General features: G+C 43.8%; 1 protein-coding gene across 1 annotated transcript in view; it reads left to right on the top strand.

The window, feature by feature from the left end:
• The window catches only part of MMP2 (matrix metallopeptidase 2), a 50423-nt gene that overhangs the window by 15047 nt on the left and 11543 nt on the right, over positions 1-23833 (top strand). Inside the window, exons 6-9 of the mRNA XM_044987531.1 lie at positions 4292-4465; positions 14249-14422; positions 15834-15989; positions 19253-19382. Coding sequence (XP_044843466.1) covers positions 4292-4465; positions 14249-14422; positions 15834-15989; positions 19253-19382 — 634 coding nt within the window. The remainder of the gene's footprint in view (positions 1-4291; positions 4466-14248; positions 14423-15833; positions 15990-19252; positions 19383-23833) is intronic.

Genomic DNA, 23833 nt, shown 5'->3' with positions numbered 1-23833 from the left:
GGTGGGGGTCCTTCTGCCCCAGGGTGGAAGGATTCCCCCCTGCCACCGAAGACCCGGAGTGGAAGAAACTCCGGGGGCCCGGGCCCCACGAGAGTTTTCTGGGGCCCCCAGAGTAAAGGACCCCGCTCCAGGGGCCCTGAAAAACTCTCTTGGGGGGCCCTGCGGGGCCCAGGGCAAATAGTCCCACTTGCCCCTCCCCCCCCTCTGGGTGGCCCTGTGCCCATATGGGTATTTCTATGTTTATATTTGTCAGTCCAGCAGCCATAATTTTTGGAGAGACCATAATAGCTGTTGTGTAGAAAAAGGCCTTCTCATACCCTCCTTTTCAATGCTTCCCTGCTCGGCTTCTTATCCTAAGAGTGATCAGAGGCAGATATTATCATCCTAGGTGTTTCTTGGGCTCACTTTTCAGAACAGGAGGTTTTTAATATTTGCAAAATGAGCCAGAGTTTTTCAGAGTTCTCGGTAGTTTTCAGGTATAATGCCACATACTTCAGTATTCCAGCCCTGAGGTGACAGAAGGGGGTCCTTCATTTCTGAGGGCATGTCAATATTGTAAAGCACGCTGATGTGCTGCCTTCTAATTTCCCCAAGGAAACCCTGCTGGTACTCTCTGAGAGGTCGCGAGTTCCCATCATCTCAGTGCGCACTAGGTACCTCTTAGAGTACGTCAGCACTTACATTGGGCAATTAGAGCTCAGCACATTAAAGCATTCTACAAATCAGCCCCTCTGGGGCACTTTGCTTCACCCTGTAGACAAGCACTCAGTCTTTCCGCCGACTTCCCCACCTTACTTTTCCTTCAGGAAAGGAGGCAGAGAGAGGAATTGCTGCTGATACTTCTTTAAAATACTAGAGATGCTTAGATACTGCAGGGATGATGGTTAGGTAGGTAGGTGGACAGATAGACATTCATGCATCTTGGGCTATTTCTGTGCCTAAAATTACATGGGTTAGAGAATTTAAACAGTCTCTTCCAGTGTCCAGGGCAGTTATGATTCTGCACGGCCAAAATGCTGGTGTCAATGTTTTGAAATTGAATTGGTGGTTTTGAGCTGTTTGTTTGTGATGTAATTGTTTTGCAAGATGCTTGAACAGCTATGCACAGATGTTTCTTGTTAAACACATTGTGGTATTGTTCACTTATTATTCCAGGACACCATTTTCTAAAACCTAGGAATAAATTCAAATAGGGCAGGATTAGGGATTTACATCATGGAGTCTGTTGGGTCAGGAAAGATTTATATTTGGCAGTAGGCTGATCTTTTATTTCTAAAGTCAGTGTCTTTAGTTTTCCTATAACATTATATAACCAGAGAATACATGTGAAACAGTTAAAAGAAATGGTTTAAGACCTGAATCTGCACTGAAGGCTTTTAAAAAGCTATTCTGCCCAGAAAAAGTGTAGGTATTTTAAACACTGTATGTGCACCTTTCAGAACGCCAACCCAGCTATCCACTAACATATATAGTCAGTTGTTCTGCTGAGAACATATGGCCTCGGTTCTCATGAAGTCCTTTGACAACATTCTGGTAGTGTAAAGGGGCCTAGGGTATAACCCACTTGAAGGTCTCTTTACACTGCCTGAGTCCTGTAAAAGGCCCTTTGTGTAAATGAGAATCAAACTCACAGGGTTTGTTTTGTGCCGTGGGCAGGGTAGGAGTAGAGAACTTGTATCCCATTTTGTGGGGCCCATGTGAAGGCCGAACTGCATCGCACACCTGGTGCTCTGGGGAGTGGAGGGACCGTGTGAAAGTCATGCCTCAGTCCCCCACACACCAGCCAGCTCAGAGATATTCAGGGTTGAATGACTTTCCTCCAAGAGTTGAGGGTGTTGCACCCCTCACAGGTTCGACACTTAATTGAGGGCTGGAAATACTGGACCTGGTTCTACTCTGACATTGGTGTAACTTTGCGTTGGCATTACTCCTGATTTACCCTGGTTTAACATCAGAATCTGGCCCTGGATGATGCATTGATGATAAGTAACTGCACCTTTATTTCAGTTCTCTGAGCAAGTGATACAGTGTCTTTATTTTTTTCATTTACAATAAAACTCAAAGATGTTTCAGTTTAAAAAAACCTGTAAGAACTTTGTTGGAATGAGGGACTTTTAGCATCACGTGTCATTACCCAGGAGCAAATTGAAGAACCTTATTTTGACTGTGTCTTAATATTGTACTGACTTTCCATATGATTTTGCAACTTATCCCTGTTCAAACCAATCAAAAATTCTACTCATAGACCAAGGCTGCCAGATCTGCAGCAGGAAGCGGAATGTGTGGCAAATGAGTCATCCAAACAACTCAATTTCGTTTTGCTTTCCAAGTGTCATTTCTCTTAAAAATCTTTCCCCAATCAAAATAAAGACTGCACTGTTTAATGTATGTGCCCTGCCTAACTCACCACCAGAATCTGAGACATAAATACTGAGTCAGACACTTGGCTCCAGCTCTGTCTCTTTCGCCCAGCTCCCCCAGCATAGGGGCTATAGGGGACATGTTAGGGCACTGCCAGAGATCAAGAGGTCCCTGAAGGATAAAGTGTCCCCTAGAGATAGGTTCCTAATGTGGCTGATTGCAGGATCAGGGAAGCATAAATATGGCGTTAAGCCCCCCTCTCCTGGATCCTGTGCAGAGCATAGCTTGGCCAGACCAGAAGATCATGCTTGCTACATTTAAGCAATAACTTGTTCTTTTATAACTTCTGACCCAGTTCTGGAAGGTACCGAGCACCCTCCCCTCAATGGGACCAAAGCATGCTAACTGGAAAGATCAGATCCTTAACGCCCTAGTCAGTCCATGCTTTAACTTGGAAAGGGAGTCATCTGTGACACCATATTTTCCTATTCAGCAGTGATGCCCCTCAGCTCAGTTAGCCTATAAAGCTAGAAGGGTTTCCACTCCCCCCAAAAAAGCAAATCAAGCCAAGAAACAATGGATATGTAAATACGGCCATCTTGCTGCTTACATAACAGACTAAGCCCAGGGAAAATCTAATCCCACAAATACAAAGTGTCTGTGATAATTTTTCAGTAGTCAGAACTGGCTGAAATATAAAACTAAAAGTAACATACACCGTAAAGGAAAGATACTGTGTCCTAGGTGCAACTCTCTTACCCTCTAGATTTTGATGCTCCCTTTAGATGGATTCCAAGTCATTAGCACACATATTCATTGCTCATTTTCACATCTATTTTTCAAAATCAGGCCAAGACCATTTAATTGCCCTTCCCTGGGCCACACAGGATGTCTGTGGCAGATCTAAGGAGATAACCTGGATCTCCGGCCATGGCATTAGATCTGTGCCTTAGCTACAAGACCCTTCTTCCCCATTTATGTGGTAGATGATTCTCAGGGACTATAGAAAGCTTGGGAATGTTTGTGAGTCATGGAGCTTGTTTATGTGTGGGTGGGTGAGAGGGAGGACGCAAACCTGAACTTCTTGAAGAGGAGCATCTCATGTCAAACTATTAACTGGGAGGGAACGCAGGAGCCATGCCCATCTCTCCCTCTTTGTCAGAGGAGTGAAGTTCAGTCTATTTAGCTCGGATATTTATAGAGTATCAATCACTGCAGCATCAAGTGATTGTTGTGTGGACACTCAGAAAAGTAAAGCCGAGCTATTGAGAAGCTAAAGGAAAGAAAAGTGGGATAGGAAAAATGCCAGGATATGGTCTCCCCTACTTGTATCTTCTATTGTAGTCTGCAGACTAAACAAACAGAGGAATGTCACATAACATGCTCATTAGGAAAATTGTCATCGAAAGTGGTAACAAACCTGTCTACATGTTTAAGATGCTATTTTAGTCACCTCTGTAGCACAGTGTAAATTAATAAGCAAAACACTAAGGAAAATAGATGGCTTCCTGGAACACTCCCTCCAAGCCTTGTTTGAAGCAGACGTATTAGCTACAAATAGGCACTAATATATTATGAGGCAGGGTATAAAGGATATATTGCCAGAAACTTGAGCAACCCCGTGGACTTCACTTGAGCCATGTTAATAATTATTGTCTCTCTCTGTGCGTCAGGTCTCCCATCTGTGAAATGGGGATATTACTTCCTTTCTCCCACCCTGGTCTGTTTAGCTCATGAACCCTCTGGTCTCTTACCATGTGTACGTACAGCACCGAGCACAATGGGCCCTTCATGTTATTTGGGGCATCTACATGCTGCCATACTACAGATAATTAACCAATAATGTTTTTTCTTATCAATTTCTAGTTATAATTTATATAATTACTCATTAAAAATATTCTATTTTTTTTCTGTTTCACTTTCACTGCAGCTCTTTTCACGATGGGTGGAAATAGTGAAGGGCAGCCATGCAAGTTCCCCTTCAAATTTCAAGGCACATCCTATGACAGCTGTACAACAGAGGGGAGGACAGATGGGTACCGGTGGTGTGGAACTACAGAAGACTACGACAGAGATAAGAAATACGGCTTCTGCCCAGAGACTGGTAAATAGACATTTGATATGCTGGTCTGGTTTGTCATTGATCTGTATGTTGCACATGCAATTTTCCATCCTTTAATTGAATAGTTAAAAGTAGTTGAGTTAGGGGCATATGTGCCTCTGGATGTGTTGATATTTCCACTTTACTGAAAATGTGTTGATTGTGGCTTCTAGGCACATGCACAATATAACCTATAGATAAGCCCGTACACAAACCTATGTGTGCGTATATGCAAATATAATATTAAACCAAGGCAACATCAGTTAACAAGAATAAATATGGGGAGGAGGTGACCAGCTCTCTGTGGAGAAAGAAGTAGTTCGGGGCTATTTAGGAAAGCTGGACGAGCACAAGTCTATGGGGCCGGATGCGCTGCATCCGAGGGTGCTAAAAGAGTTGGCCGATGAGATTGCAGAGCCATTGGCCATTATCTTTGAAAAATCATGGCGATCGGGGGAGGTCCCGGATGACTGGAAAAAAGCTAATGTAGTGCCCATCTTTAAAAAAGGGAAGAAGGAAGCTCCAGGGAACTACAGGCCAGTCAGTCTCACCTCAGTCCCTGGAAAAATCATGGAACAGGTCCTCAAGGAATCAATCCTGAACCACTTAAAGGAGGGGAAAGTGATCAGGAACAGTCAGCATGGATTCACCAAGGGCAAGTCATGCCTGACTAACCTAATTGCCTTCTATGACGAGATAACCGGCTCTGTGGATGAGGGGAAAGCAGTAGTGATCAATGGTTCCATGTCTAGTTGGCAGCCGGTATCAAGTGGAGTGCCCCAAGGGTCGGTGCTGGGGCCGGTTTTATTCAATATCTTCATTAACGATCTGGAGGATGGTGTGGACTGCACCCTTAGCAAGTTTGCAGATGACACTAAACTGGGAGGAGTGGTTGATACACTGGAGAGTAGGGATTGGATACAGAGGGACCTAGACAAATTAGAGGATTGGGCCAAAAGAAATATGATGAGGTTCAACAAGGACAAGTGCAGAGTCCTGCACTTAGGACGGAAGAATCCCATGCACTGCTACAGACTAGGGACCGAATGGCTGGGCAGCAGCTCTGCAGAAAAGGACCTAGGGGTTACGGTGGACGAAAAGCTGAATATGAGTCAACAGTGTGCCCTTGTTGCCAAGAAGGCTAATGGCATTTTGGGTTGTATAAGTAGGGGCATTTCCAGCAGATCAAGGGATGTGATCATTCCCCTCTACTCAGCACTGGTGAGGCCTCATTTGGAGTACTGTGTTCAGTTTTGGGCCCCACACTACAAGAAGGATGTGGATAAATTGGAGAGAGTCCAGCGGAGGGCAACAAAAATGATTAGGGGGCTGGAGCACATGACTTATGAGGAGAGGCTGAAGGAACTGGGATTGTTTAGTCTGCAGAAGAGAAGAATGAGGGGGGATTTGATAGCTGCTTTCAACTACCTGAAAGGGGGTTCCAAAGAGGATGGATCTAGACTGTTCTCAGTGGTAGAAGATGACAGAACAAGGAGTAATGGTCTCAAGTTGCAGAGGGGGAGGTTTAGGTTGGATATTAGGAAAAACTTTTTCACTAGTAGGGTGGTGAAGAACTGGAATGGGTTACCTAGGGAGGTAGTGGAATCTCCTTCCTTAGAGGTTTTTAAGGTCAGGCTTGACAAAGCCCTGGCTGGGATGATTTAGTTGGGTTTGGTCCTGCTTTGAGCAGGGGGTTGGACTAGATGACCTCCTGAGGTCCCTTCCAACCCTGAGATTCTATGATTCTATGATTCTAAAGAACTACTGAATTCCCATCCAACCCTCCAACCCCCAGAAAAAACAAAAATCCTCAAGTCCTTTCTGCATCTCAGGAAAAGTCAGAGAAAATAAAATAGCTATTCAATATGCCTGACCTGTAGGGAGCAGTGCTCTGTCAGACCAAAAGGGAAGTGGATTCCAGAATTCCATCCCCTTTACTGAGTATGCTCTTCCAGCAGTACCCAGATAAATAAATCTCTGGATTTATCAGCCCAAGTGCTGGAAAATTGCTAGGGAGAGCTGTGTAGTACCAATCAGAACTAACCCCTTGAATTACACCCAAAAATGAATTGAGGCCATGGTATGGCTTTTTCCTTCACCACACTAGTCACCTGACTAGCAGTGAATATATCCATTCAGATGTAATCAGAACCACACTTGGAACACTGGACCAAAGCTCAGAGCTGAAACTTTCCTGAGGTTTGAAAGAGTTTGCTTGCGTTTTTCTAACGTAAGCAAGTCACAAATAGCAACTTTCCCAGATTCCTTGGCTCTTTCAGCTTCCAGATGGAAATGGAATTACCTACAACAACAGTCATATATTTGAGGTATACTGTATAGGCCAACCAAAGTATAGCCTAAATCTGTAAAAGCAAATGCATCTAAGGTTGCATACAATTTTACATATACCCAGTTCAGATGAAAAAATCTTGGATGCATGCACACAATCCTAGATAGCTTGCCCATGGGCATCAGGAATTTGCACAGCTAAATCAAAAATGAGCATAAGCACACATGTATGACTTTAAATTGTAGGTATAAATGTCTACCACTACATGGTAAATGTGGGTAGATTATTACTTTTTAATATCCCTGAAACATGAGTCACAAATGAAAAAAGCAGTACAAAGGAAATGTGAAACTTAAACAGCCAATGACTAATGATTAACATTTTTTTTTAAAAGAGTGTTTAGCACAGTCAAATTTAACTTAATAAATATGCCTTTACGAATTTACAACATACTAGGAAACAAATTGAAAATTATCTCCTCTCTCCAGAAGAATGATCTTTCTGCTTTCTTGACAATTTTAAATGCTTGTTAACGTCAGTCGTTACCACATAGCGTGTCACAGGAACAAAATTAGTTTAGAGGATTGTATAACTTGGCAGGAATCATTTTTCTGAGATACAGATGAAAAGCACGGTTACTCATTTAAACTGCCTATGATGGTTCAGCACTCCTGGCACTTAATGGAGCCAAGGTGAAGCCACCAAATGTAATGAAACCAAAACTAAATGTAAGCCTAACTCTGGAGCAATGGCTGGCTCTGGATGAACAAACAGATTGAATCCATTTCCAAGCTTTTTAAAATGCCATCTCTGTTTAAAATAGGTACTTGGAGCATTTTGATTGGTTGCTAATTATTTCTGACTTTCTGAGCCATCATTACTCTTAACAGCAAAAAAGGATCAAACTTAGCATAACTGGTAATGGGGACACAGAAAAATCTAAGTGAAGGTTAAATGAGCGGGAGAACATTGGGACTAATATACTGAAATTCTTACACAAAATCTTAACAATAACTAGAAGTAGTTCATACACTTATCTGTAAGGATCCTCTGTTTGTTTTTTTGGACAGTATCTAGCACAGTGGGGTCCTGCTCCAAGACTGGGGCTCCAACGTGCTCTGGTAATACAAATAATGACTAACTTTTGAGCAGATGAAGAAGTTACTACATAATCAGCCTGTTGTGCTTTGCATTTGTTTATTGTTTACATCTGGTTTATGCAAAATGCCAATCATCTAGCTGGCCTGGTTAGTCTTGATTCCAACTTTCTATGGATTTACAGCAAATATAAGAGCTCTTTCCAAATTATGCCACAAATCCCCCTATGACATTTAAGCCCAGTGATGCCTCGGAACAGTGTGTGTGAAAGTGGAATGACCATATGGCATTGGTGTAGATTCTGCAACTCCACAAAGCAAACCCCAAACCCTGCCATATTTAACACTCCTATTTTCACAGCGTGAAAGTCAGTACATCCTGCACGGATCCCGTGCTATCTACATGCGTTCTGGCTAAGCCACACTCCTGCACTGTGGCTACTCAATATCCTTCATTCCAACCTTGAGCAACATATAAGGGGTACAGTTCTTCAGCATCCTTTCCATGATGGTTCTGACCCACTGGCCATATTTAAAAGTGTGGGTGGATATTGTAGAATAGGAAGACAAAAAGCGGTCTCCATGAGTACCAAAGGTAGAAATTTTACTCCGCAGCACATATCACATATAGTTTATATCCTTCTCATTAGCTTAGTTTAAAAACCACTGATTTTAAATTGATCCTTTCTGTCAGTACACCTCGACTGTCTCAGTGTGCAAGATCTGACTTTTTGACTCCTCTAAGGCCTTGTCTACACTACAGGACTATTTCGAATCTACTTAATTCGAATTTGTGGATTCGACCTTATGAAGTCGAATTTGTGTATCCATACTAAATACACTAATTCGAACTTCTGAGTCCACATTCACGGGGCCGGCGTCGACTTTCGAAGCGGTGCACTGTGGGAAGCTATCCCACAGTTCCCGCAGTCCCCGCTGCCCATTTGAATTCTGGGATTTCCCCCCAATGCATGCTGGGGGAAAAAATGTGTCGAGGGTGGTTTTGGGTAACTGTCGTCATTGAACCGTCAATCACGCCCTCCCTCCCTCCCTGAAAGCGCCTGCGGGCAATCTGTTCGTGCACTTTTCTGGTCAGTGACAGCGTGGACGCCACAGCACTGCAAGCATGGAGCCCGCTGCGATCCTCGCCGTTTTCTCCTCCTCGCACTTTATCGTCCACCTCTTCCACATTCAGCTGCTGAGAAATTGGGCTACTTTTCAATGGTTCTGCAAGCACTGGGGGACCATAGGGGACGTTTTACCAACATGAACGTCGGATGGCCGGGCAAGGTTCCTGATGCATGTGTTCTCAGGAACTGTGGGCTGCTCAGACGCCTGCTGGAAGGTAGTTTCTTCCCGTACCACGAAATAACTGTTGTGGATGTGCATTTGCCTATAGTGATCCTCGGTGACCCAGCCTGCCCGCTAATGCACTTGCTCATGAAGCCCTATACAGGCGCCTGGGACAGCGACAAGGAACTCTTCAAATACCAGCGAGCAGCGTGACCTGTGACTGTTCAGTTTCTTTACAGAGAAGCTGAACCTGCCCCTGTTTCTTTACCCAGTTACTGTTGACTCTCCTCTTCGGTTAAATACCCCGTTCTCCCCGTTTCCTCCACTTCCAAGACACGTGTAAAAATAAAATACATGTCACACTGTTACTGAGGAGAGGTTTCTTTATTCATGACTTTTCGTTAAAGGGTCGAAATTGGAACGCAGACTGCGGTGGGTAGGGTGTGCGCTGATGTAAAGACCGCCTCTAAACTTAAGGAATGACAGGCTCCTGATCGTACAGCGGTCCGCATTGCCGGACTGCTTGTTTCAACGGAGCCTGCCATCCCTCCTTTTTGGGATTCTGTGTGCGGGCGGCTATGTGGCCTTGTGGCGGAGGAGGACGGATACAGATTCCTCTGCTGCGTGACTCAGCGGTCCACAACAAGGACCGCTGTATAAGATCTGTACCCGACCTCCCCCGCTAAAAAGTCACATCCCCACCGCCCACACAGAACCTGGAAACCACCTCCCATACCGACCACGGTGCCTGCTGACTGCACTGTGTGTGTTACCCGCTGCTGATCCGGCCCCCGTGTCTGTACCCTGCGAAAGGTGCCTGTCCTATGCAATTAGCAACGCACTTCCCCACGCACCCCATTCAAACACAGTCTTCAGTGAGGAAACATGACGGAAACAGTACTTAACAGCAAAGTATTTTTATTACTTAAGTACACAGTTATGGGATGGGACTGGGATTGGGACTTGTTTGAGTCCGGAAGGGAAGGACTTATGCAAACGTAGGGTATGAGAGCTTTTGGTTACTTGAGCACTCTGCTGGGGTGCAGTGACAGTATTCACGGACCAGGGCGGGCATCCTCCTGGTTATTTAGGGTGAGGGGGGTATGTGACTTTGTGGCGGGGGAGGGCGGTTGCAGAGATACTGCCGGGGGCTCTGTCCTGCAGCGGACCTGCAGAACATACACAAGTCGCCGGAGCATGTCCGTTTGCTCCCTCAGTAGTACAAGCATTGCTTGAGTCGCCTGCTTGTGTTCCTCACGCCACCTCTCCTCCCATTCGCTGTGTGAGCACTGGTACAGAGAGACTTTCTCCCTCCACTGCCTCTGCTGGTCCGCCTCGGCTAGGTAGCAGCCCACACATTCATCGAAAATCGTGTCCCTTGTCTTTTTCTTTCGCCGCCTAATCTTCGCCAGCCTCTGCGAGGTGGATGCTGTGGAAGGTCTGGAGACAGTGGAAGCTGTGAGATGGGAAACAGTTAGTTAATTCCTTGCAATGATACTTTTTTGCGAACAATTAACTGAATCTAGGCTGTCTCTGTGAATTTTTTGTTGAGACCCCTGTGCCTGCTGTTGCACAAATCATTTGCGCGGTGGATTCTGGGTAAATGTCGCCAGTCATTCCTTCCTCCGGGAAAGCAAGGGCAGACAATCATTTCGATCACGTTTTCCATGAAATGCCCTGGCACACGCCATAGCGTGGCAACAATGGACCCTATTTTGCCTTTTGTGTATGTCACCGTATGTGTACTGTATGCCGCTGATAGAGGCGGACCAGCAGCGCTACACAGCAGCATGCTTATGCTTTTGCATGACAGCAGCGATGGTTACCAGGCATACTGCACCGTCTACCATACCATGAACTGGTAAGAAGACGGTAATAAGATGGTCATGGTTACCTGTCCTTTTGCACTGCGCCATTTGGTGCTGTCATAAGTGCCCCTGGTCGATCAGCCAGGGGCGCAAAAGCAAAATTTGGGAATGACTCCCCGAGTCAATCCCTCCTTTTTGGGTATCTAAAAATAGAATCAGTCCTGCCTAGATTATGTGCAACTGTACTAGAGAACCACTGTATCATACAATCAGAGACCACAGCTGCTCTCTGTCCAATCCTGCATAAATTTTGAGCTGAACGCTATTCACAGGGTGTGCTCCTGAAACAACCCCAGCTGTTCATTACGTTCTTCCCCCAGCCTTCCTGGGTTCCAATACCATTGTCCCCCCACTTGTGTGATGAAGTAATATAGAATGCATGAATAAGACACAGGTAGTCGTTTGTGAGAAATGAGTGGAAGGAAGCCTCCAGCTGCAATGATAGTCCAGAGATGACATTAAGGGGTGTGGAGGAGGGAGCCACTCATCCCTCTGCTACTCCAGGGGCAATTGAATCTTTTCTTTACAATGAAGGGTGGGGGCTGATGGATCTCAGCCCCCTGTTGCAATGATGAGGACGGTTACCAGCCATACTGCACCATCTACCATGAAAAATTAGCAACAGGCGGCCTTGACCGACCGGTCCCAAGCAAGTTGGTACGGTTGTCATGGTTACCAGCCCTTTTGCACTGCCCCATGTGCCAATAGGCTGATGATGAGGATGGATTTCCATCGTTTTGTACCATCAGCCATCCATAGCGTGGGGGGAGCAAGGATGTTGGTGTTGAGTGCTGCACCATCGCGTCTATCTGCAGCATTCAGTACAGATACGGTGACATGTAAAAGAGTCAACAGAGGATTGTTTTCCCTTTTACTTCTGGGGGTCGGGGGGGTGCGTAAATTGCCGAGCTATGCCCCGTCCCACCGCGGACACTGTGTTTGACCCTAGAAGCATTTGGAGATCAGCCAAGAATGCAAATGCTTTTCGGAGACAGCAGGAACTGTGGGATACCTTGCGTCCTCGTTCCCCCCTCCCTCCATGAGCGTCCATTTGATTCTTTGGCTTTCCGTTACGCTCGTCACGCAGCTGCGTGCTGAGTCTGTGCTATGCCGTCTGTCCGTTTATTTATTAAAAATACTTTGGACCAGGCGTAACGTAACATTTCTTCCCCTACTTAGATGCAGGAGTCTAAGAGCGAGATCACCGTGAGGACAGGCACTGAAGGAGATAGAGAGCGCATGCTGCGTGAAATCTAGCACGAACCACGGACCTATGCAGCCGTGCTCTGGGAGGCAGTGCTCCCTGAATACCGCATGAAAGCCTCGCGCGGAAAAGTGTGCTATCACGGAGCACCCAATAAGGCAGCTCTCCCCAGGAACCTCCTGCTGATGCTTATCGATTAACGGCAGGAGAGCTTCGTGGCGTTCTCCCAGGAGGATTTGTGTTCTATCACCATATATACAGAGACCTCCTTTTCACACACTTCAGATTCCTGTTATATTAAGAATAAAAGTTAACATGGTTAAAGCACTTACCGACTGCTCCTACCCCTGATTCAGGATCCGGGTTCCTGGCCGGGGAGGGTTGGTAGGGGATCTCCGTGAGGGTGATGAATAGATCCTGGCTGTCGGGGAAACCAGCGTTGTAAGCGCTGTCGCCTGCCTCGTCCTCCACAAACCCTTCCTCATCTTCCCCGTCCGTGAACATCGTCGAGGAACTGTCCGTCGACACTGTCCCATCATCAGAGTCCATGGTCACTGGTGGGGCAGTGGTGGCAGGCTCCGTAGCGTCCGTTGGCCGCTTTGATTTTTTGGTAGCCTTGTCTGGGGTCCTTGATTTTCACGCGGCGCTGCGTTGCATGACGGCTGTATCCTCAGTCTGTATCATGGCTTTGGAGACCTTCTCGTAGGTCTTTGCATTCCGTTCGTTGGAGCGCAGCTCCGAAAGCACAGACTCCTCGCCCCACACACCGATCAGATCCAAGAGTTCCCGGTCTGTCTTTTCGGTGTCCATCTTTCTATTCAGAGATTACATGAACTCCTCTGCTGGAGAGCTCTGCATTGCTGCCGGTGCTGCGGAGCTCGCCCCGATGTGCAACCAGAACGTCAGATTCAAACCGCCCAGACAGGAAAATGAATTCAAATTTTCGCGGTTCATTTCCTGTGTGGCTGGGCAGAGAATCCAAGCTCGGGCTGCTGTCCAGAGCGTCAACAGAGTGGTGCAGTGTGGGATAGCTCCCGGAGCTACTAAGTTCGATTTCCATCCACACCTAGCCTAATTCGAACTAGCCATGTCGAATTTAGCGTTACTCCACCTGCCGGGGTGGAGTACCAAATTCGAACTAAAGAGCCCTCTAGTTCGAATTAAATGGCTTCCTGGTGTGGACGGTTGAGCGGTTAGTTCGAATTAACGCTGCTAAATTCGAATTAAAGTCCTAGTGTAGACCAGGCCTCAGATCTTTTTTTGTCCTCAGAAGCTAAGTAAACTTCAGTGTGACACTTCACAATCTGCTGATATATAACAAAATTATAAGTTTCTATCAATAAATCTACTCATGGAAGACAACTGAAAGCATTACCAGAAACGATCGTATTAATTAGGCTAATACCAGTTGTTAATACCACTTTGTTAATCAGTTCCCCCTCCAATTCCACATGCCATTGAGCTGCAGTAGAGTAACTGCTTCTTTCAAGTAGTTGCCAGTTGCAGTTTTTGTCTTTAGGTTCCGTGGCTTCAGCAGGAACAATTAGACTTTCCCTCGCTTTTCCTCAGTTGCAGGCAATTTCCATTTCAAACAGGGGCGGCTCCAGGCCCCAGCACGCCAAGCGTGTGCTTGGGGTGACACGCCTCGGGGGGCGCTCTGCCGGTCGCCGGGAGGGCGGCAGGCGGCTCTGGCGGACCTCCCGCAGGCGTGCCTGTGGAGGGTCCGCTGCTCCCACGGCTTCGGTGGAGCATCCGCAGGCACGCCTGCGGGAGGTCTATCAGAGCCGCAGGACCGGCGACCAGCAGAGCGCCCCCCGCAGCGTGCCGCCGTGCTTGGGGCGGCGCAATGGCTAGAGCCGCCCCTGTTTTCAAACTGTCATTTTCAGTCACAGTTTCCGTGTTTGTTACAACAGTTCAGATTTTCCAGTTGCTTTCTGGGCTTAGGTACGATTTAAGAGAAGGTGATGTCAGTTTTATGTCACAAAAGCTGGTTGATTCTCTACTTATTGCATTTAAATATTGTTTTCCCCATAGCAATGTCAACGGTTGGTGGAAATTCAGAAGGAGCTCCTTGCGTATTTCCTTTCACCTTCCTTGGCAATAAGTATGAATCCTGCACAAGCGCTGGACGTAGTGATGGCAAGATGTGGTGTGCTTCCACTAGTAACTATGATGATGACCGCAAATGGGGCTTTTGTCCAGATCAAGGTAACACAGTTTCTCAAACAATAACTTGAAAACCTTTAGCAATGTGTATTACTCCCACCTCTGTCTCGGGCTAACCAATGATAGAAGAACATTGACCAAAATGCTGTGAGTAATTGATGTAATCGGCATTACATCCAGGATAAGTTTGGACCCATATTTATAATTCATGTACACTTGCATTACTTTCCCTACAAATTTGGGAATGCATATTTTACTTTTGAAAATAAAAGGACACTCTCAGAGTACATCTGGCGCCCAAAGTTAGGGTTTGGAAAAAGCTTGTCAAAATAAATACATAAAAATGTTTGCAGGATATTTTTAAAAGACAGCAAAGGAAACAGGTTTTTAATCATAAATGTTCCCCTAAAGCAGTGGCGGCCAACTTGTGGCCCACCACTCCCAGAAAGGGTTAGCAGGAAAAAAAAACAAACCAAAGCCGCCCACAAAACCCCACAACTCTTGAAAAAGTGGGGGAAATATTTTTTTTAATAAATTATTTTCATTTTAATAATCTTTGGTGTTATTTGTAAATAAATTAGAGATGGTTTTTAAATGCAGTACTTGCAACATTGACCAACAATTGCTAAATTCAGGTATCTGATATACAGAAGCATTTTCCATTTTTTTAGAACAGGAAATAACTTCTCTATTCAGACACTGATTTGGTAACTGTTGATAAAATGCTGCCCTTTTGTAATATGGATGATTTTTCACCTATCAGTAGTTATTTAACCGTACTGAATCAATGCCCTCCTGTACTAATAAGGATTATGGAGTTGACGACTGGGTGTTGACAAATATGTACTAGAGTCTAAGATGGCAGTACAAAATTACTAGTGACCTAAGGTCGGTTTTAAACTCAGAAATCCAGAGGTGAAAGGCTACTGCACTAATCCTAGGCCTCTGCCTGCCTCATCTTATCTGCAACTCAAGCAAGACAAATAATGAAAACAGCAATTTTGTTAAAATAAAATAAAAAAACCCTCAATAGAGCTGTATAACTCCTGGATGGTTTTTAATGATTGAAAGTAAGATTCAAGGTCCAGATTGTGGTTTAATTCTTCCATGCTAAATAAATCAAACATTTCACTTGAACTACTTCCTTCCTTCTCAGAAGTACTAAGTCAATGTTCAAGGGCACTTTACATGAGAGACAGGGAAAATATATGCACGAGTCAACTGTACAATAGGATTGAAAAGAAACCTTTCTGTCTAATGACATTTCCTAAGACTTGGCAATATGCACGGCATCTTTATTATTATTATATGAAATTCCACATCAAGCAATATTTATTATGGGAATCTTTTGGTGGAGAGAGGAGGAGTGGCAATTTTATGGGCCTGGGATAATAGATGCAGTATATCTTTATTCGGATACAAGCAACCTGTGTTGACTCATTGTGTTGTTCAGGTTACAGTCTTTTCTTGGTTGCTGCTCATGAATTTGGCCATGCCATGGGACTAGAGCACTCTGAGGACCCAGGAGCTCTTATGGCTCCAATCTACACCTTTACCAAGAACTTCAGACTGTCTCAGGATGACATTAAAGGAATCCAGGAACTTTATGGTAAAGTATTCATCGTTTATCAAAAGTACGGGCTGACCTAGTATTTTCAGATGCTATTATAAATAACGTGCACTTCTGAGTAATTAGAGATGCAAATTTCCATTCCCTTGCCTGCCTCACTCAAGATATTGTTCCTACTTCCTATTAATGGCTCAATTCAGTAACAAACAGCCACTTACGCTTCTGAGCTGTGAAAGCCCCAGAGCAGCATAGGTTAATCCCGTATCTTTAGGTGGAACGTTCAAAGGCTCTCTCTCTCTTTGGCTATGAAACGCCATGCTGGGAATTGTGGGATACCTGCTCTGTAACATGGAGTCCTTAACTCAGGGGTCATGACCAGATGTCAGGGGACCATCATCACCTTGCCCTACATATTGCTAAAGGGGTGGTCTATCCTGACTAAATGGCAGAGGGCAGTACAAGGGTCCTGGTATGGACCCTCCCCACTCTGTACCCACTGCAACCCTGGGGGAGAGGAGCTCTCTCATTCTCCCTGCCGCAGCTGCAGGGCAGGAGGATTTCTGCGTCCCCCACCAAGCCCCGCCCCAAGTGAAGGAGAAGCTCACTCTCTCCACTGCAGCCCCAGGGTGGGAGGAGCTCTCTGCCCTTCCCCCCCCCCCGCTTTTTTTTTCTATTAAGATATTTCCTCCTAACATGCAGTGCGCAAACTCAGTGAGGTCATACATGTATCCCCGTAATGTGAGATTATGGATGCACATGCACCTACTTGGTTTGCACATGTTCCCCCCATAAGGTTAAGGATCCCATATTCAAAGTGGATTAAAGGTGCAGTTCATTTAAATGGTGATCACGTGGCTGTTTATTTCTTTGCATATGATGCATGTGCATGGGTTTATATAGTTTTGTGTATAATGTATGTGTGTTTAATGTGCCCCCCACACACAAAGCGGAAACATTTAAATTCCTGAGCACACCCCTGTTTCTGTGGGAGATGTGCATGCATAGTTCTGGGCAGAACCTGGGCCTAACATGGGGATAGAGACTTTCCTTAAGGACAGTGTACTACCTACCATCAACCAGAGAAAACTTCATGACAGATATTTAGCTCTTCATTTAGTCTCCTGGAAGCAATGGGGTGATAGAGGTCAATGGCTGGGCATATAATTTTCTTCTTCTGACACCAACTAGGGAGCTCACTCTTTTAGCCTGTAAAGGACATTTAAGTCTATACTCCAAAGGCCTTTTTTGTCTAAAAGCAATGCAAAGAGGGTAAAGCTGTTTCACAGATGGCGACACACACGCCCTCTTCAGCCTCGTACTATTGTTTTCAAATAGGGATGCTTCAGATGAGCAATTCTACCTTGTTCATTAAGGAGACACTCCCTAGACTTAGAAGCTGGTGATTGCTGGTGGTGGTTAAAATGAAAATAAATTGTGCTGGAGGGACAAGTTGCTTTTCATGAGTTTCTTGTCTCCACTCTGCTCAATTTAGTGATTATTCTCCACATGATAGATGTTTCTTGTTATTTCCTGATAAGTTTCAGAATGATATGTGAACAATAAGCCTCCTCACCTGATTGATTTATTGATGATGGACCAGAATTTACGAGTATGTGTAGTGTGTTACCTCTATCACCGTCCTATCAATCAGCCAACGATTTAGGCTGTACAACAGGAGAAACAACATTTGTAGATAATGTGTGGAAGGTGATAGCTGTATATACCAGATGTTTCTGTGGGGAAGAGGAGGATATCAGATATTTGTATTCTGTGTTCATCTTTAATATTTATGTATTTTTCTCCAGAGATCATTTTAACATATATTGCATGGTGGTGGTTTTATAACTTTGATCAGTTAAAATCCATTCAGTCTATAGACTTGCTAAATTACCATGTAGGGATGAAAATATCTCTGAATATAAGGCTGCTGAGCAGTTTGGAAGGATCATATCATTTCGCAGTTTTCTAACTTCATCACTTCTTAATTACTGATGCCTTGATTCTGTAGTTCTGGACACCTTAGGAATGCTAATAATAATACCAAATAATTACCAGATATATGTTCTTTATTCAAAAAAATGACTTTGATATTCATTTTTTCCAATTCCTGGGCTCTTTAATTGAAATTATTTAATCATTTGTGTGAAGTCTGGAGAGCCCAACCAAGACTGGACCTCATTGTGCGAGATGCTGCACATAAACATGTAAAAAGTATCCCTGCTTGGAATATTTTACAATCTAAATAGACAAAACAAAGGGATGGAAGCAGAAAAGGATGCAGCATACTACCAAAAGATTGGGAAGTGAGACACAGTAAGGTTAAGTGATATTCACAAGTTCATAATTGAAAGACTCTGGAAGAGCTCAGAATGTAACCCAAGTCTCTTAAGTCACAGCCCTAAGGCTTAACCAGAAGACCATCCTTCCTGCCTCTTTAACTAACTGAAGTAATACTTTAACTCAAAAAACTTTTCATTTTTGTAAACAAACTTGTATTTTGCTTTTGGGATTATTGTTCATTACACATTTTCTAGCATTAATCAGAGCTACATCAAATCAGCTGGAGTCACGTTTTGTTTAATGATGTAAAATCACCTGATTGCTAAGGAGCAGCCAGATGCTACACCAGGCAATGCAGCCACAGCCAAATAACAAAACAAAATAAAATCCAACAGATGGCAAAGTGCATGTTTTGAAGAGAACATTTTGATTCTTAATGAGGGGAGAAAGGCAACAAATGGCTCAAAATGTGTATTTATGACTTGCAAACTATTAGCAGGCTGGAAAAACTGCAGTACAAAAAGCTGGTATGTATAGTATTCAGAATTATCTGCACGTCAGTTCAGATACCATGGCATACACTGTTTTAAGAAACTTTAGTTTGTTATATTTTAAACTACCCCACCACTGGGCAAAAAAATTCTCAAAGTTAATAAATGCGAGTTGCAAACAAAAATTATCTGTCCTGAAAATCTTCCTGACTAAATAGACTAGATCAACTATGGGTAGGAGGGGAAATACAGGCACATAGAAATGACATGTCTTGACAAAGCTCACACAGCAGGCAAGTGGCAATGCTGGGAATAGACTCCTCCCACCCCAAGACCTTCTGAGTCCTAATCTAGTGCCCTGTCCACTGAACTACACAACCTCTGAAACATTTTCTAATTTCCATCAAATATAACCTCCAAACAACTGAAGTGATTGTTTCCCTTAAATGATTTATAGCAGTTTGGGGTCTTCACATTATTAGAACAACAATACACTCAAACATTAGAGTATAAATCTGTTCTTCGTTGTAGGAGGATCCACTGATTTTGGGCCAGATCCAGCTCCAACACTTGGACCAGTCACCCCAATGTTATGCAAACAAGATGTCATATTTGATGGTATCTCCCAAATTAGAGGAGAAACGTTTTTCTTCAAAGACAGGTAAGTGAGAGACATTGTTTAGTGGTAAGAGGCTGCCATAAAAAAGATGAAGAAAAGTTGTTTTCTCTTGCCACAGAGGGCAGGACAAGAGGCAATGTGTTCAAACTACAACATAGCAGATTTTAGATTAAATCTCAGGAAACAATGTGAGAACAGGAGGACAATGGAACAGATGCCTAGAGAGGTTGTGGAAGCTCCTTCACTGGAGGTTTTCAAAAGAAGGCTGGAGCCATCTGTGGATCTTGGCAGAGGGTTAGACTAGATGACCCTCGTGGTCCCGTCTTACCCTATGATTCTGTGATTACTTGGAGCAGAAGGAAAGTTTGTGCTATACTGTCAAAGCAATTCTGTAAAATTCTGGTTGAAAACTGGAATTTCCATCCAAGGGAAAAATCCAAAATTCTGAACAAACCAAATGTTCTGTTTCAGAACAAAGTGGAAATGATGAAATTTCCCATGGAAGGGAAATCGCGGGGGAGGGAGAGGCAGGATTTAGAAATAATCTTGTTTGTTTGTTTGTTTGTTTAAATGACAGGGAGCCAGGAACCTAGAAGTCCCAGGAGCCTCAGATTTTCCCAGGCTCTCTTCTGCAGGTTTGGGAGGTTTGTCTAGAGCTGGAGCTACCGAGGGCTTCCAGGCTCCCATCTCTGCAGTAGCTTGGGCTCTGCCACAGGGAGCCTGGAAGCTCTGGGGTCCCCAACTCAAAGACAGTCTGAACGGCAGGGGTGCTCCTAGAGCCACTGGCCTTGGGAGCCTGGACTTCCCAGCAGCACGCCAGGCAAGGTGGCAGGAAACCAGGCAGGGCTCCGTTGGAGCCCACTTCTGTTTTTCCAGAAGATCATTGAAATAAATATGGTTCTGGAAAATAGTTCCGTTTTGATGACTCAGTAATGAAAAAACATTTAGCCAGAAAACTCCCAACCAGCTCTAGTTGGGGGAGTATAAACAGCACTGTTGCGCTCCCCCCGCCTCCCCATTGCTCGGTTATGCCAAGCATTCTCTGGCTATAGCTAAAGTTCTGGCCATGTGCATATTTTGTGTGTGAGTGTGTGTGTGTGTGTGAGTGTGAATGTGTGTGTGTGTGTGTGTAAGAGAGAGAGAGAGAGAGACTCAAACACAACAGCTCAGATTTAGGACCAGCAAGTGAACCTGGCCAAACTATCAAATGGAACTGACCCATCCAATTTCAGTGTCTGCGCGTTGCAAAAAGTAACAGAATAAAAGAGTGAAAAGTACACTCAGTGCTCCAATAATCCAATGTTTTATTATTGCAACAAAACCAGAGAACTGTATTATACAGGACAGTAGACTAAATAATCATAATGGCTCTTTCTGGGCATAAAATCTATGGACTCAGCATATGTGTTTATATACATGATACAGTATGAGTGGGGGAGTATAGATGTGTGCACATTCACACTAATTTGTGCTTGAGTAAATTCATTTTAGAAATTAAGCTTTTTAATAATAGCTAAAAACGTAAAAACGAATCTCACTTGTTTAAAAGAAGCAGACTTCCTTGTTTAAAACTGCTCATGCAGTGCTGTAAAATTTGAAATTGGCATGAATCAGAATGTCGATGGTTATATTATTGTCCTAGATAAACAGGCACAAAGGCCATTTTTCCAGCAGTACTGGAAACCACAACTGCTATGTGCTCCGCTGAAACACAAGAGACTTGGATGTACTGAACGGAACTAAATAACCAAACTGGGCATGCTCACAAAATATCGGCTGTGGAGCTTCCAGTCTCAGGCCATTTAATAATCATTTGTGCCTGCTGGTGTTGTGTGCCCAGAAATCTCCTCCGTGTTTAATTTTCAGCTGGAACACTTATGATTTTCTGCGAAATAATATTGCCTAAGCCATGTTCTTTGAATCATCCTTTCAGAGAAAAAGAGCAGAAGGGAGAGGCAAGCTCTCGGGGCCTGCTTCACCACTATGTAACTCCACAGTGGATTTACTCCCAATTTACATGCATGTGAGATCAGAATCAAGGGCCAAGGTTCGGGAGGTTAACTTTTGCTCTGTTACTGGTTTTCTGGTCAAGTAACAGAGAGTGGGGTGACAGATGGAGGAGAGAGGAACACAGTAGAGAGACTATGAAGAAAACTCCCGCTGAAGCTGCTTTGTGGTGCTCTGGGTATAAGGGGCCTCAGGAGATTTCCCTTGGGAAAGAATCTCTGCTGACATTGTGGCACTTAGAAGCTCCTGTGCTATTCCTTTCAACCCCTAAAAAAGTAGGTGTGACCAGGGCTTCCCTACAATCTGGTGATGTGCAGCTGCCAGAAAGGTCCCTTGTGGGCTGTGGCAGTTGCAAAAGCAGTGCCTGGAGGGCAAACATTGCAGAAAGCCACCTTTGGACCGTTCCATGCCTGAGCTACAAAGGGGTGGACCCCAGGACCTGAACCACTTTCTGTTTACCACACACAGGGCACACACTTCTGCTAGCCTCGATGTCTGAGGGCAACCCTTAGCTCAGGCTTCCTTTTAGCTAAACACATGGCCTTTCAATAATGTCAATCACCTTTAAACAAAACAACAACAACAAAGTTTAAATGCAGGGGGAAAAATCTGTGGAGTCAAATTTGTTGCATTGCACAAAAGTAACTTGATATGTTTGCAAAACCTGCCTGACTGGGGGCTAGCTCATACCACTTCTGAATTGTGGTATTAAAATTGATACTCCAATGCCATATGTATCATTTTTAGGGCCCAATTTTCAGCCAGGCCCCAAGCCAGCTTCCATTTTTGCCATAATTATTTTCTGGCACAAATAGAGATCATCTCTGAAAACAGATCCTACTAAAAACAGTTTCCCAGCATTTAAAATCCAAGATTCCTGAAGAAATTTCCATTCAATGTCCTGGGAAAGAGAGAGGAGGTTGTCAGGTATAAATACACCATACTTCAGTTTCCTTGTGTAGGGCACCTCTGCTGAGCCCAGCAACAGCCTCTTGCAGTTCCTCTCCACCTGTCTCCCCTACTTTCTTTGTTTGGCAGCTGCTCATGGTAGTGCCAGTCATAGCATTAGTGTAATCAGCAATTGCCTTGTTTTAATCAACTATATTATTCACATAGGTCTCTTGCACTTGAAACTCACGTGCAAGTATTATGAATGTATATATACAAGGCATCAGCCGTGTCAGGTCAACATTTTATAATATACAAAATCATAGGGAAATATGAAATTCAACACGCAGTCGGAATAATTCAGTTGTTCCAAGAACAATATAAAGATTAAAACAAATTGTTCAAACTGACTCATACTTTATCTAACATTCAGCAAAGAGAGGGTGTGACTATTTATTTGGTTTACTTTGGAATTCATTCGCCTATATTTGTATCCTGTATTTCCCAATATTAGGGGAGAAGGCAGAAAACAACCTTGTGGTCCATTTCTGGAATTAATAAATAACCCTGAATCATGGTTATGACTCACCCACCTTAATAATAAAAATGACCAAAGAATCCAATGTTTATATCACATAGATATAAGACCGAGAGAAGACTAAGGAGAAAGACTAGATGAACTCTTCAAAGCAAAGGGTTTTGTTTTTGTTTTTCCTCTCCATACAGATGTATGTAGAATCAAGAAATGAGAGAAGGGAACTACTGTGTGTGTGTGCTACTCTACATAAGCAAGAGGTCCCGTATTAAAAGACCTGCTAGCCTTTCCAATGAGGATGTAGGAAGCAATCTTATTAATTAGTCGAGATGGGAGGAAATTGGAATTTGTGTTCAGTGGGAAATTCCAGCATTTAGAAATTTGTTTTCATTCAATTGGAACAAAAAAAAAATTAGAAATTTCCTGCAAAATGAAAAGTCCAACAAATTTAAATTCAAATCCACTGACTCATTTTGTTTCACAAATGTAAAAACAGAATATATTGTATGCATTATATATATATGTAATATACAATATTAAATTAATATTTAATGTAAACGTCTAAACAAAATGTTTCAGCATTATTGAAATGAAACAAGAAAGTTCATTTCTCCTCTTTTGCCGTTGAATTTTTTGCTGGAATCAACACGTAACCACAAAACATATCACTTTTGACTAAACTGCATTTGCCAACAGAAAACTGTTGTCAAAAATATTTTGATGGGCTCCATTCAGTAGAGATGGGCTTGAACCACATCCCTGCTTTCGAACCCTTCTGGGCTCTGGGAGGTTTAGAATCCTAATGTGGATATAGATCACTGGCCCTTTTCTCTGATTAGAGTCTAAATTTGATCCAAACTTTGCAAAGGGGCTCCCCTTGCAGAGCCACTAATATGGATCAGAATTCTGCAGCTTAGGCCCTTCTGTAAGGATAATCATTTATCAAAAGCTATATATGTAGTGGCAGATATGTGTTACATGGAGTTCCTTATGTCACGTGATCTGCTTTTCTGTGAAAGAAAAGAAACATATAATAGGCAATAGGAAAAGGACCCTTTTCATA

Source organism: Mauremys mutica, chromosome 14 (assembly GCF_020497125.1).
Source record: "Mauremys mutica isolate MM-2020 ecotype Southern chromosome 14, ASM2049712v1, whole genome shotgun sequence".
Taxonomy (NCBI): Eukaryota; Metazoa; Chordata; order Testudines; family Geoemydidae; genus Mauremys; species Mauremys mutica.
This window is presented reverse-complemented; position numbering and strand designations above follow the sequence as displayed.